General features: G+C 45.5%; 1 protein-coding gene across 1 annotated transcript in view; it reads right to left on the bottom strand.

Moving 5' to 3' along the window:
• DOCK1 (dedicator of cytokinesis 1) overlaps positions 1-14,768 on the bottom strand; it is a 201,858-nt gene that overhangs the window by 81,888 nt on the left and 105,202 nt on the right. Inside the window, exon 28 of the mRNA XM_026042441.1 lies at positions 4,099-4,200. Coding sequence (XP_025898226.1) covers positions 4,099-4,200 — 102 coding nt within the window. The remainder of the gene's footprint in view (positions 1-4,098; positions 4,201-14,768) is intronic.

The following is a 14,768-nucleotide window of genomic DNA, read 5'->3' as shown; positions in this document are numbered from 1 at the left end:
GCAGTTTCTTACATAACCATCTCAGTGAAAACCAAATGTGAAGTTACTGCTCTCCTAAGAATTGTTCAGCAGCTTTGTTGGATTTTCTCTCTTGATTTATTGTTCTTGGGAGTTTCTCCTGGCTCCTGAATTGCTAGGGATGGGGGAGCTGCATGGATGCTGAGGACACAGCACAGAAATCCCCTCAGAACATCTATTTGCAGGACATTTTATCCTTCCTGTAAAAAAGCAACTGGTTTGTATGAGTTAACCTCATACTACGAGCAAAATCCATCTTTTTGGAGGGAGGAAGTTGGAAAGAGGAGCTGGGAATTCCTGGTGTGTTCCTGTAGACGCTGTTCAGACAGCAGATTTTCAGCACTTAGACCACAAACTGTTCCAGTTATTAAAAATGATTTTAGAAAAGCTGTGATAAAGGAGCAAGGACGCAACCCCCAAGCTCCCTTCAGCTACAAATGCACATCCCACGCAAGATACCAGCGAAGCAGAATTCCCAACAGATGGGTCTCCTGCAGCTCCGAAGGGGCAGCAAAGCCACCTCAGCTCCATGTGGCAACGGCGGCGGTCGGACGGTCCCGTTCCCAGCAGACTGCTCCACCTCACGCAGGGATGCAGCTCTACCATTTACATTTTTTAATGACTCTGGTTTCAATTTCAGTAAGTTTTCAAGCTTAATCAAAATTGCTTGCTAAAATATGCATGAAGGCAATATGAAAAATGAAACTCCTGCCTCAGCGCGTGCCCTAATCTGCGGAGATCCTCACATGAAGGTGAAGAAGAGCCGGCCTGGGCCGCACAGCGCCCACTCACACCAGTGAGGAGCCAAAGCTCAGCGTTACCCACCACCAAAGCTGGTCACTCTCAACCACCTTCTCACACGCTGCTAAAACCAAGGGACCCAAGAGAGCCATGTTTTATGGGGAAAGAGCTGGTGGTGCAGGAGAAGCACCACCAACCTTGGCAGCTTCTTGGAGATTGCTCTCAGTGGGCATTACATACATCCCCAACACCTCAGTATCAAGTTTCCCCAAAAGACACGGGGGTGGGAGGAAGAGAAGCCCTTTGGTCCCAGAAATAATCTCACTGATCTCAGGCAATATTGCTTGTCAGGATGAGAAGAGGCTTCGAAATAAGAAATTCTCCTTAATTCCTTAATATGAACAGTTTTTAAAATTGAATCTAAATAATATACTCCATAGAGAGCTCTAAGACTGGTTTTGAGGCATCCCAGCTCATCTCCTCACGGATATGTAAGGCCAAAGACAACCACTATAACGATGTAGAGGACCTGGCGCCTCCACAGCACGGACCATGAAGCTCCCTTTAGCATTTCCAACACCAGCCTCGCGATGTCTGGCCGGGCAGGAGCAGGTCTGGGAGCTGAGCTGGGAGAACCCCCCACCTCTGCTCTGGAGCCTTCCCAGGTAAAGGAGCAAGTGCAGCTCCCGCTTAAGCTCTTCCATTCACACAACCCCTTTTTTAAGCAAAAGGCACTTCTGTTTGAGGTCATCTAGTCTCACTTGTAAATCATTGTTATCTTCCCGCCTTCGTGATTAGATTAAACCCTGTGTAATGGCAGATGCAGAAACCACCTCCATGTGCAGATGTCAGCATTAAATCACTCCTCAAGCCAAGCTCTAAGGAGTCAGTCAGTCAAAGGGCACTGGCAGGAGAGCTAAAGAAATTGTCGGATTAAAGAGAAACGGGAAAGACATAAGAAGTTTAAGGACAGGGCTTTTTCCCAAGAAAAGAGGGGAAGGGATCTTGCACTCAAGAGGGAAGGGAGCCCAAAGCTGAACAGAGACAAACCCCACCACATTATTAGCACGTTACCTCCTATTATCTCCTAAGGGATAATTAACTTCACTAATGAAAGAACAAGGTTACCCGCTGCAGTTTGCTTTGGCCGGTGTTTGCAGTGTGTTGTCATTACACCTCCACACCTCCATGTGTTTGACTAATATTTTTAAATTAAAAACACTATAATTTGCCATTAACTTATTACCCATTTAATGTGCTACCAGATTAATAGGTATGCTAGCTCCCATTAACATACATTATCATTTAATCAATGGTATTAAAATATTTTAAAGGTACCTTTTAGTGGAAGATAGAAAGATCCTAGAGCAATGGACAAATAGAAGAGCTTGGATTAGTGTATCTGCTAACTACAAATCACAGTTAAGTGGCACAACTGAGGAAGACAAGTCGTAGAAAACAGTACAGAGGTGACCAAAAATAAGGTTTTAAGAGTATAAAACGTAATTTCAAATACAGAAATGAAGAATATACACAACTGGAAGAAAAAGCAGGGAGTCAAAACAAAGGAAAAAGAGTAATTCTCCACGTACATGTTAGTCAAACTGTTCAAACAGGTAACTTAAATAGATTGCTTTACCAAATTTCAATTTCATAATTGTTTCTTTTTTTCTGTCAAGAGAGAACTGATGTACAGAACCATCCATAAGACAAAAAATAAAGAAAAAAAGTGCAAAGTAAGATAAAATTTGTAATGAACTCTTTCTCCTCCATCAGAAAGACCACAGATGCCAGAATGATGGCTTTTCCCCTCCATTTTCTCACTCTGCATTTTGAGAGCAAACCGCCCTGCTTTTTCTATATGAACTCATATAGACACTTCTAGTCATTTCATCAGATCGGTCCTTCAGGTTCCATCCCTGCCCCTTCTCTCTGCTTTTTTTGCTTCGTTACAACCTCTTCCCATCAAAACTGGATGCTGTGATTGAGCGCGGGTGATTTATAAAGCAGCATAACCTCGTCTGTTTGTTTCTCTCTCCCTAATTGCAGCTCCCCGAGCTCCTTCCTGCCTCTTCCACACCCGAAGCACAGACACGGCGCCCTAACCCAGGGCCAGACGACGTCTCCGGGGTCAGGACTGCACGAGCAGAGTGAGGGCTGCGCTTCAGACTCACGCCAGCTGGCAGGTCACCTGCCACTTTTTCAGCCAGCAGCTTTTTCAGTGTCCTCGTGCCCTTCCTTGGCTAGGCTTGCTCCTCCTTGTCCTGAGCCACCTCCATGGCCAGCTTTTTCCTTACCCTTTGGAGCAGGCACAAGTAGAGTGAACAGGAAAGGACCTAGTGCCTTTTCTGCAACGTGGCGCGCTGTGAAGAGCTCACATCTCACAGAATACAAGTAGAAAGGAGGAGAAAACCTTGAAGACAGAACGCAGAGCTTGGAAAGGCCTGACACAAATTAATCATGCAAATAAAAGACGGTGGTTTTCTGTTTTGTTGGGTTTGGAAATTGGAAGGAGGGAGGATATCTAAATACTGGCCATCTCGAAGATTAAAATACAGCTGAAAGCTGCTTAAAATGCCTGGGAGAATCCCCAGGAACACTCTGGGTAATGTAATACAGCGGATCAGGCTTCAGGTCAGCCGCTAATTGATGGATCTCAGCCAAGGAGTTTGGTAGCTCCTTTGCAGCACGCTCTTGCCATATGGCAATGATAGTTGCAGGTCATTAGAGAGTTATCTCCTTAGCTATAAACTCTCTTCTATTATGCTCTAATTAAGTCGTGTCGTAGGCTTAGTTAGGCTACTGAACGATTCTGAGGAGATGAGTTTCAATTATTATTACTTTTTTTAACAGCCAAGGGCATTTTTAAGGTTAAAATGTTTTGTACAATTTTTGCTTTAAAAATTGTCCTATAGCAGTCCTATAAGTAAAAGCTATTTAAACAAATGAATAAAATTGGGACATCTGGAGGATTTAATAATAAAAAATTCTTTCCTCATGAAAGCTTTGCTTTTTGCTTCTTACTAAACAAAACAGTTTTCATAATAACTTGGCATTCCTGTTTCCTAATACTTTAATTACCTTCAATTCAGCATCTGAGAGCTCGTTTTCCAATATTAAAGAGTTCCAGAGATGAACTGCATTCCTATAGAAAGCAGGAAGATTAAGACTGCCCTTCGCGAATGCAGAAAATATAAGAAGTCAGAGTGCTTGGATACGTGTTCTCATATCCTATCGTGTAATTTGAAGCATGTTTTGTTTCTATTTCTTAAGTGTAATTAACAAATAGGAATAAGAAAAAAAAATAAGTTATGAGGAGGTAAAACACGTGAGACTTACCACAACATCTGACCTCATCTTCCCAAAAGTCTTGATTAAATGAGCGTAGTGATAGTCTTCCATTTGCCTTAAAATAGCAGTCATGCACGCAACGAAACTTCCCTGAAAACAAAAATACACACAAATCAATGGAGTAGGATAGAGCAACGTAACACTCGCTGCCAAAACACAATAGTGCCGGAGAATGTTGAGTAATGCAGGGACATAATCCCAGCATTTAAATTCGCTAATGGCTATGCAAAATTCTGCTGAGAAATTAAAAGGCAAATTTGAAAGCCTGGTTCTTGAACAGTTTCTATTTATTGGTTTCATGGCTTTACCAGCCTCTTCACTGAAGACTTTGCAACACATTCTCCATATAAAGCTTGCTCAGGCATTAAGGGCTTTGGAAGGTAATAAATGCTATTGCCAAAAATGTAATACAATTTCAGTATTTGCATTTGGAAAGTCAATACCATGTTGCCTTAGAAGTAATTAGAGTGAGCGTCGCACTCCAACCCCAAGTTTTAATTTCATTAAGTGGTGTGTTCAGGCACGCTGATGCTTAGAAAAGAATGAAGAAAAAACATAAACTGCCACAGAAACACGGCGGCAGTACTGGAGGTATCTCCTCCTGAGAGCAAGCATGAAAAAAAGAAAGAAATGACAAAAAGTAGCCTTAAACTTCCATTTCAGGAACACAGAAACATCACTGTAAGTACTGAAAACCCATATGACATGAAAAAATATCACTGTTATTGCTTCTTTATGTTCCAATTTGATAAACTAGGCTTGTGCAGACCCCTCTAAGACTACCTGCTACTGAGAGGCCGATGGTTCCAATAGGGAAGTCCTGCCCTTCCCCACAGTTAATGATGAAAACAGTGGGGGGAATAAGGAGTAGAAGTACTCAGAAAATACATTTGGAAAGTCTTCTGATTCTACAAACAGTTCAATAAAATAGTAAATACATATTCCTGACTTGTTTTCAAGGTAAGTCCGCATAATGAGAGCATCACAGGCCGCACAGGAATGTTCTATGCTTTCTCAGACAGCCCAGAGTTTCCCAGTTACTTTTAGGATTTTCATTATCTGCAATCAAAGCATTTGCTACCAGGACCTGAGATCAGGCTCAAGATGACACTGGTTGTTGTTGCCTGCACACTGAGCCACCTCATTTACCCCCGGTCCCCCAAACCCCGCCAGACAAATTCCCTCCTCGGCAGTGGGAGTTTGTATCTGACCTCCTCCACAGCAGATGTTGTCTCTTCCAGAGAATTACTTTTTCTACACTGTGCAAACACACCTGATGAGTCTTTCAGCATGGGCTAATGATATAAATACAAAAGGGAAAAGCGACTGGGGACCGGGACATTAAATTGGCCATTTATGACTAGGCTGAAGGCATAATTCAGTCCATCATTTATATAAGGTTCTGCAGATGGTTCGTAAATGCTCAGGAGAACAGCAGACAACCTTTGCTCTGCTCAATGTGCCTTCTTACAGATCATCATTTACCCAAATAATCTGGAAATTCCCCTGTTTTCGCAAGCACAGAAATGTATACTTAACTTTCTCCACATAGAAATGTCACCTGCACACTTGCAAATCCAGTCCTTTCCACTTAATCCATCAGCAAATGCACAGCTGCTGCCTTTTTTTTTACCTTTTTTTTTTTGTAAGGAAGCAGTTTCTATTTCTGCTAGTTTTGACCACAGCTCTGTGCTTATCTACCTGTGGCTCACCAGTACAGTTTATGCACAGGGCTGCAACAGGCAGGAAATGAGTTTCATATCTGAAGAAATTACTGTTAACCTCCTATACGGGAAAAAAAACAAAGTGTGAAGCAACTATGAAGCTTCTAAATGTACTTAAGTTTGCATTTTTTTGATATAGTAACTGCTAGAGATGCTGAAAGATGTCACTGTGATTTTGTGGCCGCCTGTGAGCCCTTCTCCTCTCCAGCGCCTCGGCATCGCCCATGGATGCTGGTGAACACGAGTGTGCTCCGCGCTCCCGCAGCGCCCATCCCCGTCCTGCCGCCGATTCCCGGCGGATTCCGGCCTGGCCCGAGGAGCTGCGGATGCTCTGGTGGTCAAAAGAGAGGACTGGAGAGGAAGATCCTCCTCATTCCCACGGTGAGAATGAGGGGACATGGGCAAGCTCAACGTGTGAGTCCAACTTTCCACCGCTGCACGAAAGCAGGACAGGACAACACGAAAGCTTCTACAAACTGCACTGTTTGCTGGACAAATAAACACAGAAAAACAATGCAGCTCAGCATAACACGAATGGAATAGGAATGTGAGATAATTCTTTGTCGTATTTAAGTAATTTTTTTTAGGAAAAAAACACTACAGAAACTTGCTACACGTTGTCACGACAGCTTGGGCTGAGCTCCAAAAGGGGAGGCTCTGCACGAAGTTTCAAGGTCCTTGGAAAGTTAATCAACACTTTTCCCCTGTTTCCCGGAATAAAATAATGAAATACTCTCCTCCTAGTGTCATCTTCCTAATGAAACAACTTTTTTCTTTGATCCAATATTGCTCCTTGAAGCCTCCTCTGTGGAATACAGATCCAAACACGTGTGCGTCGCCAGTGCAAAATCTATCTTCAGATGTCCACTGATAGGAAAAGCTATTAAATACTGGGGATGAGTCTGCCAGGGGTCACACGTTTACTTTTCATAATTTCCCTTGCGTTTAGTGAGGTACCACTGGCAGCCAGCACGCTCTTAATTACAATGCTAATAAAATTCTGTAATTGTTTACAGGCCATATTTGTACAGTAGGTGCTTTTAGCGTAGCCCATTAACTATTCAGCAATAGCTAACAACATTATTAAATTTTAATCCTAGGTTGATATTTAATGTTTAGTCAGATTCGGCGACTGTTGCCGTCTGCGGTGGGATCACTCCGAGCAGCGCAAAGAAACAACGTCTAATTTTCTAAAAAATCGAAGTGGATTTTGCAGCGGTAGCAATTGTGGCAATTAATAGCTATTTATTCACGAAACAGTGTCAAGGTTTATGCTGAAAGCCGTTTTCACACCTCCTTGCTCGCAAGGCTCTGAAACAAATGCAGGAAACGAAGCACTCGCAGCGTGACCGAGATAGGTCCTGCTTGCAATGCGAGGAGGCCCCTGCCATGCATTCGGGAAGCAGTTTAAGCCAACGTTGCTTTTCTCCTGATCCTATTTTAAGTTGCCTGGTCTGCTCTCCTCTGGAGAAATCTCTAAGTTGGCAAAATTAAGCTCTTTGTGTATACTGAGAAAATCCAGCCGGCATCAAAACCGCGCAACGTTAAAGGATGTTTCAGTGCCTTCTCAGATGAAAACCAAGTCACACTTATTTTTCACCAACATTTTCCAATATCCTCTTGAACTGCCAAGCAGTTCAAGCTAATGCACGTGCAGCAAAGATCCTGAGGTTGAAGACTCCTCACTAGGCCTTGGTTTGCACAACGTTGCACGGAATTTGATCAAAACGCACGTGAAAATCAGCTGCTATAATTTCTGAACGCCACGGATGCAATTTCCACTAGCTCAGCACCCCTGAAGCAACGAGATAAAAATCATATTTAAAATGTATTGACTCGCAGCTTTTCCTCATCTAGTTGCAAGACCCTTGGCCGCTCTGCAAGCTTGGACTGGATGAGGAGCTCCCATCGGGTCCTGGGCTCCCTTGGGAACAGCGGCCGACGCTGACGTGGGCACCTCGATGCTGCGCCTTGCTGTGTGGCAATCGCTGCTTCATTAAGGCCACCAGCACCCAGCAGAGGCCACATCTCACCATTAAGTGACCTCGGGAAGTCCTGTTGTGGCAGGTCCTGTTTTGGCTGCTCTTGGCAATGTGCTCCCATGGCAGGCCAGGTCCAAGGGTCTCCAAACTTCCTTGTGCCGAAGCGGCTCCAGCCACCTCAGGCTTTGTTGCTATTTAAGTGTATTTAGTGTAACTTTCATCAAAAATCCACATTATCCACCTAGTTTCTACCAACGTCTCTATCAGTGCAACCTCTGCAGTTCCTCCAAAACCAGGGGCATTTTGGTGGAGAAGGATATCCCACCTCAGCCTTCCACATGTGGGTGAGTCCAACAAGGAATCGGGCTGCCTCCCATGTGCGTTAAGGTCACCCGAATATTGTCTTGTTTTATATGCAATCCTAACCGATTTCAAGGATTTGGGGTAAACAGCATTAAACATTTATAGGAACGTCTGATGTGCTAATGATGTGAACAAAAATACTGGAAACCCAACGGCAGCCACCTCTGCAGCTCCCGTCCGCCTGATGGAGCCCAGCTCCGGAGCCTCCCGCGTCGCTCCGTGTTTGCCGGGAACGGGAAGCACCCGCAGACCCTTTCCCATCTCAAACCCAAGGGCTCGACCCATCTCCTGCAAGTGCTTTCTGTGGAGTCCTTCCTCGTGGAGTCTTCCTCCTTCAAAATGAACTCCACAGAAACAAGGCCTTGGAAATCCGATATTCCCAGAGAGTGCGAAACTCATAACACTGGGAAACTTCTTTGGCTGCTGTAATGATGACATATATGTCACAGACAACATCATATTATATATAAATACATTTCTATACATAAAATATTAGAGGCCAGTAGCTCACTAACACCTCAAGTTCACAGCTAAACAAGGTACTTAGTTTCAGGAATACTGATTAAATATGTAGATATAGTTAGGTTAATAGAAAAATCAAGTTACCTTCATAGAAATCAGAAACTGTGCACATCATGATAGTTCAACAGCAATTCATTTTGAAAAAGGCTTTTTTATTAAGAATATTACTTTATTTTATTAATGAAATGCACAACTATAACATTTAAGACATTCCCACTTTGCTTTGCACTTACTTCCATAAAAGGCAAGCCAAGATTAAGGATTAATATTTTAATAACTCCATTTATCATTTTTCTAGGACTCTTTTTGAAAGAAAGTTCAATTCAATACCAAACCATTTCATTTAAAAAGCTCTAAACATTTCAGTGTTGATACCATGCCCTTCAAGCGACATCACGGCAGTTCTGATTTCTGGAGGTCAGTCCATGTATTTTCTGGTTTTCCTAAATGCAGCTGCCCTTTTCCATCCTTTTTTCCCCCTCCAGTGTTAAAAACAATTTCCCTGAAAATCTGTTTCACAAATTTTGTTTTACACGGCTAATAATGCTAATGCAATACACAAAACCAGAATACAGGAGGGCTGGCCAGCATTCAAACAGTGAAAAATTATTTAAGGCCATACAGAAATCTGATTTTATAGAAATTTGCACAAGTTCAGTATTTCATATGAGCTATAAAAGCTAAATAGAAGGATTCTGGGATTTGGAACTCCAGTTTTACTGCAGTTATCAAGTCTCCAAAGCCCTTCACATCACTCATGTCTCATGCCAGGATACCTCGGAAAGGAGATGGAAGAGGATGCAGAACAAACATGGTCCAACATGGCCAGGCATCCATCCTTACCTGAGGAGAAATTCCCTGAGAATTCCTCAAAGAGTGGAGTGAGCTTTGAGTTGTGCTTGAAAAACAGGAAGGCACAGGGCTGCATTTGGATATTCTTGCACTGTCTAAAAAGATACGAGAATTTGGACTGGCTTCACTTGTCATTCAAGGATCTTCCTGCTACTTTTTCTCCCCTTTATTTTAGCTTTCCCAACACAAAATGACGTCTTTCTCGCTTCACATCGTTGTTAGGAAGCTAATTTGACTCTAATTATTATTATTATCATCACCTGAAGCACTGTCAAAGTGCAAGATGCATCTGCAGCAGCGCAGAGCGCTGGTTAAATGACATGGAAGAAAGCAGAACTTTGGTGAGTGAACGAAGCTGCCAAAGAGCAAATATGGGTTTAGGAGCACAGGGGAGAGGAGGGCAGCGAGGCCACCCCTCTCCCTGCCCATTCCCAGGGATCTCCATGTTGGATGCAGCTGGCAATGCCGAAACGCAGGTGGGAAGACTGCATTTTCCCAGGGAAATTTCCCGGGGAAAATGGGAAATTTCCAAATATAGTTTGGACTTTGGGGCTCTATACCACACATTTGTAGCCGTGGCTGAACAGTTGCCGCTCGCGGAGGTCACCAGTGACACTCCTGCAGTTATCCAACGTGGAACAGCCAATAAATAAACTGTGAGTAGGACGGTGCAGGCCACACGAAGAACCTTCCCTGCTCCAAAATTTAGGATTCGCAAATGCAATGGTAAGCTGTTTGCAAGAGAAAAATGTCATCCTCGGTTAAGAGTGATTACACTAAAGTGGCTTCAATAATTGTGGTAGACTACGGAGTAATGGATATTGTCTCTGCAGCAACCAAATTATGTTCTAACACGCTGCAGTGAGGGATCAGCACGACAAATCCTGGGAATACTGTGCATCGTTTTCACACCAGACAGGTGATCTGGCTGGTTGAACTCACTTCTAAAAGGAACGAGCATTTTTGGCTGTTGTTGTTGATGCCATTTTTTTCTATTTTTGGTGCTTTGACTGTTGTGATATAAAATATTTAGCACAACTCTTTTATAGAGGGGCATGGAGAGCCTGAAAGCGACGTTGGAAATGTGTGCCATCAAAATTTAATTGATAGGAACACTCAGATTAGATACCCTTGGATTAAAAAAGGATTGTGCAAGAAGGCAGGAAATTCTGCAAGAAACTGCAAGAGCTTCTAATCAGTGTCAATGCAGACAAGGTTCATCTTGCATTTGCGTGTTACCCAAATGAAAACCCCATTAGAGGCAACATTCTCCCTGGCTCCTCCTCGAAGAGCAGGAGCCCAACTCGGTGCTGCCGACAGCAGCTCGCTTGGTGCAGCTTTTCTAATTCAAGCTTAATTTTCTGTGACATTTCCCTGCATCGTAGCAAAATTAATAATGTTTAGGCAATTTGCAGGTCAAAAATAAGAGAAATGCAATTTCCAATGAATTTACTTTGTAATTTAGACTTTCTGTACCAATCCTGAGATAAGAGGAGCACCAAATATTAGTATCTACTAGCTGTAAAGAGGGCGTTTAGGAGGAGTGAAGTTGCAGAAGCCGCAGAATTGTTACCTAAAGGGAACTTCCTGCTGCCAAGTTTTGTCTTGCACAGGGTTCTCCCTTGTGCAGGACATATATTTCCTATACAATCTCTGCATCTCGTATCTTAAAATATGTGGGCGAATTTTTCAGGAGTTTCAAGGAATTTGGTGGCATTTCCTTCCCAACAACAGAAAGCAAGAAGTTGAGATGTCAGTATTTTCCTATAGGCAGTGCTGGAGGCCACCTACAGCTATTTAGAGAAGTAGCCCTATACAAGGGTCCTAGTGGCACCGTATCAAAGACACCTCTTCAGCTCTTCCCACTTTATTAAAGAAGCCCAAGAGTCAACCAGAGGTTAGTAAGAACGTGAGCTAAAACAGGGAAAGATTCATCTGCAGAACTGAAGACTGATAAGACGTGGTTGTGTCTCGAAAATAATAGAATTCCTCCCTCTAAAGTTATTAAATCTGAATTTTATTTCTTCCTCCTTGCAGAGTAACCCACAATACTTGGGTGGATTCCTGCAGTCTACCTAGTACTAAACAACGCGTGGTAGCGAGAGCTTCCAAAACCCTCTGTTAAGGGAACAAGAAATCAATCTATCTGCAGCACGAAATGAGAGTGAACATAAGCTGAACTCTTATACCCTGGAAAAACAAAATCTTTGAATCCCTTTTTTTTAATTGCTGTTTGCAAATGTGGCAGGTTTGCAAACCCAGGACACTCATTTCCCACCAAACCCTTCCCCATTAAACAGCTCGCTGCAACTAAAGCACAAAACGTGTTCTCATCGTCCCTCCTTAGGGTACCCAACGCCCTTAACATATTCAAGTGGTAACAAAGCGTTTTCAAGCGCTGCTTTTCTACCACCGAGGTAAATTTGAAATTCTATCCCCACTGCCTTCCAACATCATCCTGCCAGAAATCATGAGGGAAAAAAGAAAATCCTCTCACAAATAAGAAGTCATTTATCATTTCCTAACACAATAACACTTAAACGTTAAGAATAGGATTAGATGAATATTCAGCTATGTAATTGCTTTAATACACACATAGCGCGTGCATTGTGGTGAACAAAAGCAACTTAAGTCTGGCGATCTTTTTAATTACACATCCACACCTAAATGAGAATTAATCTTTATATGAAAAAGCAATTAAAATCGTAAATCCTAAACAAGATTAAAATCAGTGGCTTAAAACGTGTCGATGTAAAAAGGAACCTCCTTTGCTCCTATGGCAGGGCGGTGCTGGAGCAGCATCCTGGGAAGGGAAGGCGGCATTCCCGGGAATGGTGGAGGCCAAGGGGCCATTTTGCTCCATGGAGCTTCGCGACATTCCCCAGATTAGCAGCTAGGGATGAGCACTTCCCATGGAAGTCCTTGGAGAGCTAAATGCCTCCTGGAAGGGAGGCATTAGGAAGGGAGAGGTAGAAAGGAGCAGCATGCAGGCTAAAGCCGGAGCCAGAGGAAGCAAGTTTAGTGGAGGAAAGCTCCTTCCCCTGCCTCTCTGGCTACTACTCCCAGTTAACTAAAATTTTCATGGTAACTCAAATATTTATGCACGTGGAACGTCTTCAGCTGGCTGCAGTAGCAACAAAAACGAGGGCAAAGCCATATCATTATTACTATATATAAACATATTTTCCATTTTTGCACCGGGTCACGGAAGCTGCAAAGTCCAACTAAAGCCAAGGTTTTTGGGGGGCTCCCCTCTCCTTCCAAGGGGTCGCTCCATTCCTCGGAGCAGCGGGCAGCTCACTGGGGTTCTTCCTGTTCCTCTGCAATCGCTATTCCATTGGACATAATCCACGGGAGCAATTTACCCGCCGTGTCCACAGGAGCAGGTTTACCATGCATTATCTTTTGCCATAATTAAAAATGATAAAATTACTATATCATTAACATATATCTTCGTTAACATCACAAAGGACAAACGTGCCAATTTACTTCTATTGATACGATAACAATGTGAAAAATGGGAGGTATTTTAGCGGCGAACATGTTCACCCTCCACAAGGCCCGGCCTACACAAAGTGCAGGCAAGGCCCGGCTCTGCTCAGCCCTTAGTCGCGTCGGCTGGAGCGGGAGGGACAGGAATTCTGTTCGAACACCCCATTTATCCTACAAAAAGAGAAATTCTGAGGGAAACCTGGAGGCTTTGGGTCACCTTGTCGCTTGCCTCTGCTGCCTCGGGCAAAGGGAGAGGAAAGGGATGGGTTCTGTGCGATTTCCAGGTGTTCTGGGCATCGGGCACTTAAATCCCTCCTGTCTTCGCGGCCAGCAGCTCTGCTTTTACTCCCACCTTAAACATGAAGCACAGACATAAGCACAGACCCACATGGGGTGTCCAGGATCACGGGGAAAACACTTACCAAGGAGGAAACTACACAACAAAATCTCTCCAAGGCCACTCCTGGGACACGTTATGTCTGTGCCCTGCGAGCCAGACGGCTCCATCCCTGTGGGAGCAGGAGCATCTCCAAGGATCTGGCTGTTTGGGATGGCAGCGAGCTTGGCTTTGCCCTCGGCTGCAGGGAAGCGGCATATTTAACGTTTTGCCATTTTCCTCCCAGCGGTGGGGGCGACTGAGGAAGCGGGAGATGCGCGCGGAGAGCCGCGGCCACCACAACCGCACACGGGGAGCACGAGAACATCGGCTCTTAGCGGGGCCTTAACCGTAGCATTGTCCCAAACACTGGCAGAGGGAAAAGGCACAACCTCGTTCATGCCTCGCTGCTGCAAAGTGAGCAAAACTCACACGAGAAGGAAGGGGAGGAGGCTGTGGGAAGGTCAGGCCAGCCCTGCGCAGGGATGTGCAGGCTCAGAGGTGCTCATGGTGGCAGCAGACACGGAGCAGAGCCGCGTGGTGAGGAGCTTCGCCACGATCCCGATTTCAGGAGCGAACGGAGGCGGGCATGGGCAGCACAGCGGCGGGGGCTGCACACGCATGGGGCCCCGCTCGGTGCTCCCATGGCAGCGCCGATCCCCATGGCTGGAAGCCACGGGGGCCCTTTTCCAAAGCGTTCCTACTCACCAGCTACAGCGGCTTTACACCCAGGGCACCATTAGCCACTGGGAGTGGGACAGGAGGGCTGCATGCACCACCACAAAGTGCTTCTGAACCCCTTGGCAGCTGGGTGCAGTCGCCAGCACCTCCACGAGGCGCCAGAACCGCCAGCCTCAGGACAGCAGCAATGTGATGGTGGCAAAGAGAATAAACGTTGTTTAAAAACTGCCTTTCCTGTGGGAGGGCTTCGTGAAGGCTGCAGAGCAATAAATGCCCTGGATGTTGGAGCTCTATCCACCAGGGCCACCCGGGCACAGAGGTTCCTGCTCGGGGACGTCCCTGCCCGAGGCCTCCGCGGGCCGCACGGGGCCGAACACGGCGGCTGCGGCGGTGCGGGGGAGCAGCGTGCGCGGGGAGCAGCGTGCGTGGGCAGCAGCGTGCGTGGGCAGCAGCGTGCGCGGGGAGCAGCCTGTGCGGGGAGCAGCGTGCGCGGGGAGCAGCGTGCGCGGGGGAGCAGCCTGCGCGGGCAGCAGCGTGCGCGGGCAGCAGCGTGCGCGGGGAGCAGCGTGCGCGGGGAGCAGCGTGCGCGGGGAGCAGCGTGCGCGGGGAGCAGCCTTCCTGAGCGCTAGCGCGGCCGAGCAGGAGGCGGGCGCGGGGCGCTGCGGG

This window comes from Nothoprocta perdicaria, unplaced genomic scaffold, assembly GCF_003342845.1.
Source record: "Nothoprocta perdicaria isolate Ctin4 unplaced genomic scaffold, notPer1 scaffold_301, whole genome shotgun sequence".
Lineage (NCBI taxonomy): Eukaryota > Metazoa > Chordata > Aves > Tinamiformes > Tinamidae > Nothoprocta > Nothoprocta perdicaria.
The sequence above is the reverse complement of the archived record's forward strand: the minus strand, read 5'-3'. Positions and strand labels throughout refer to the sequence as shown.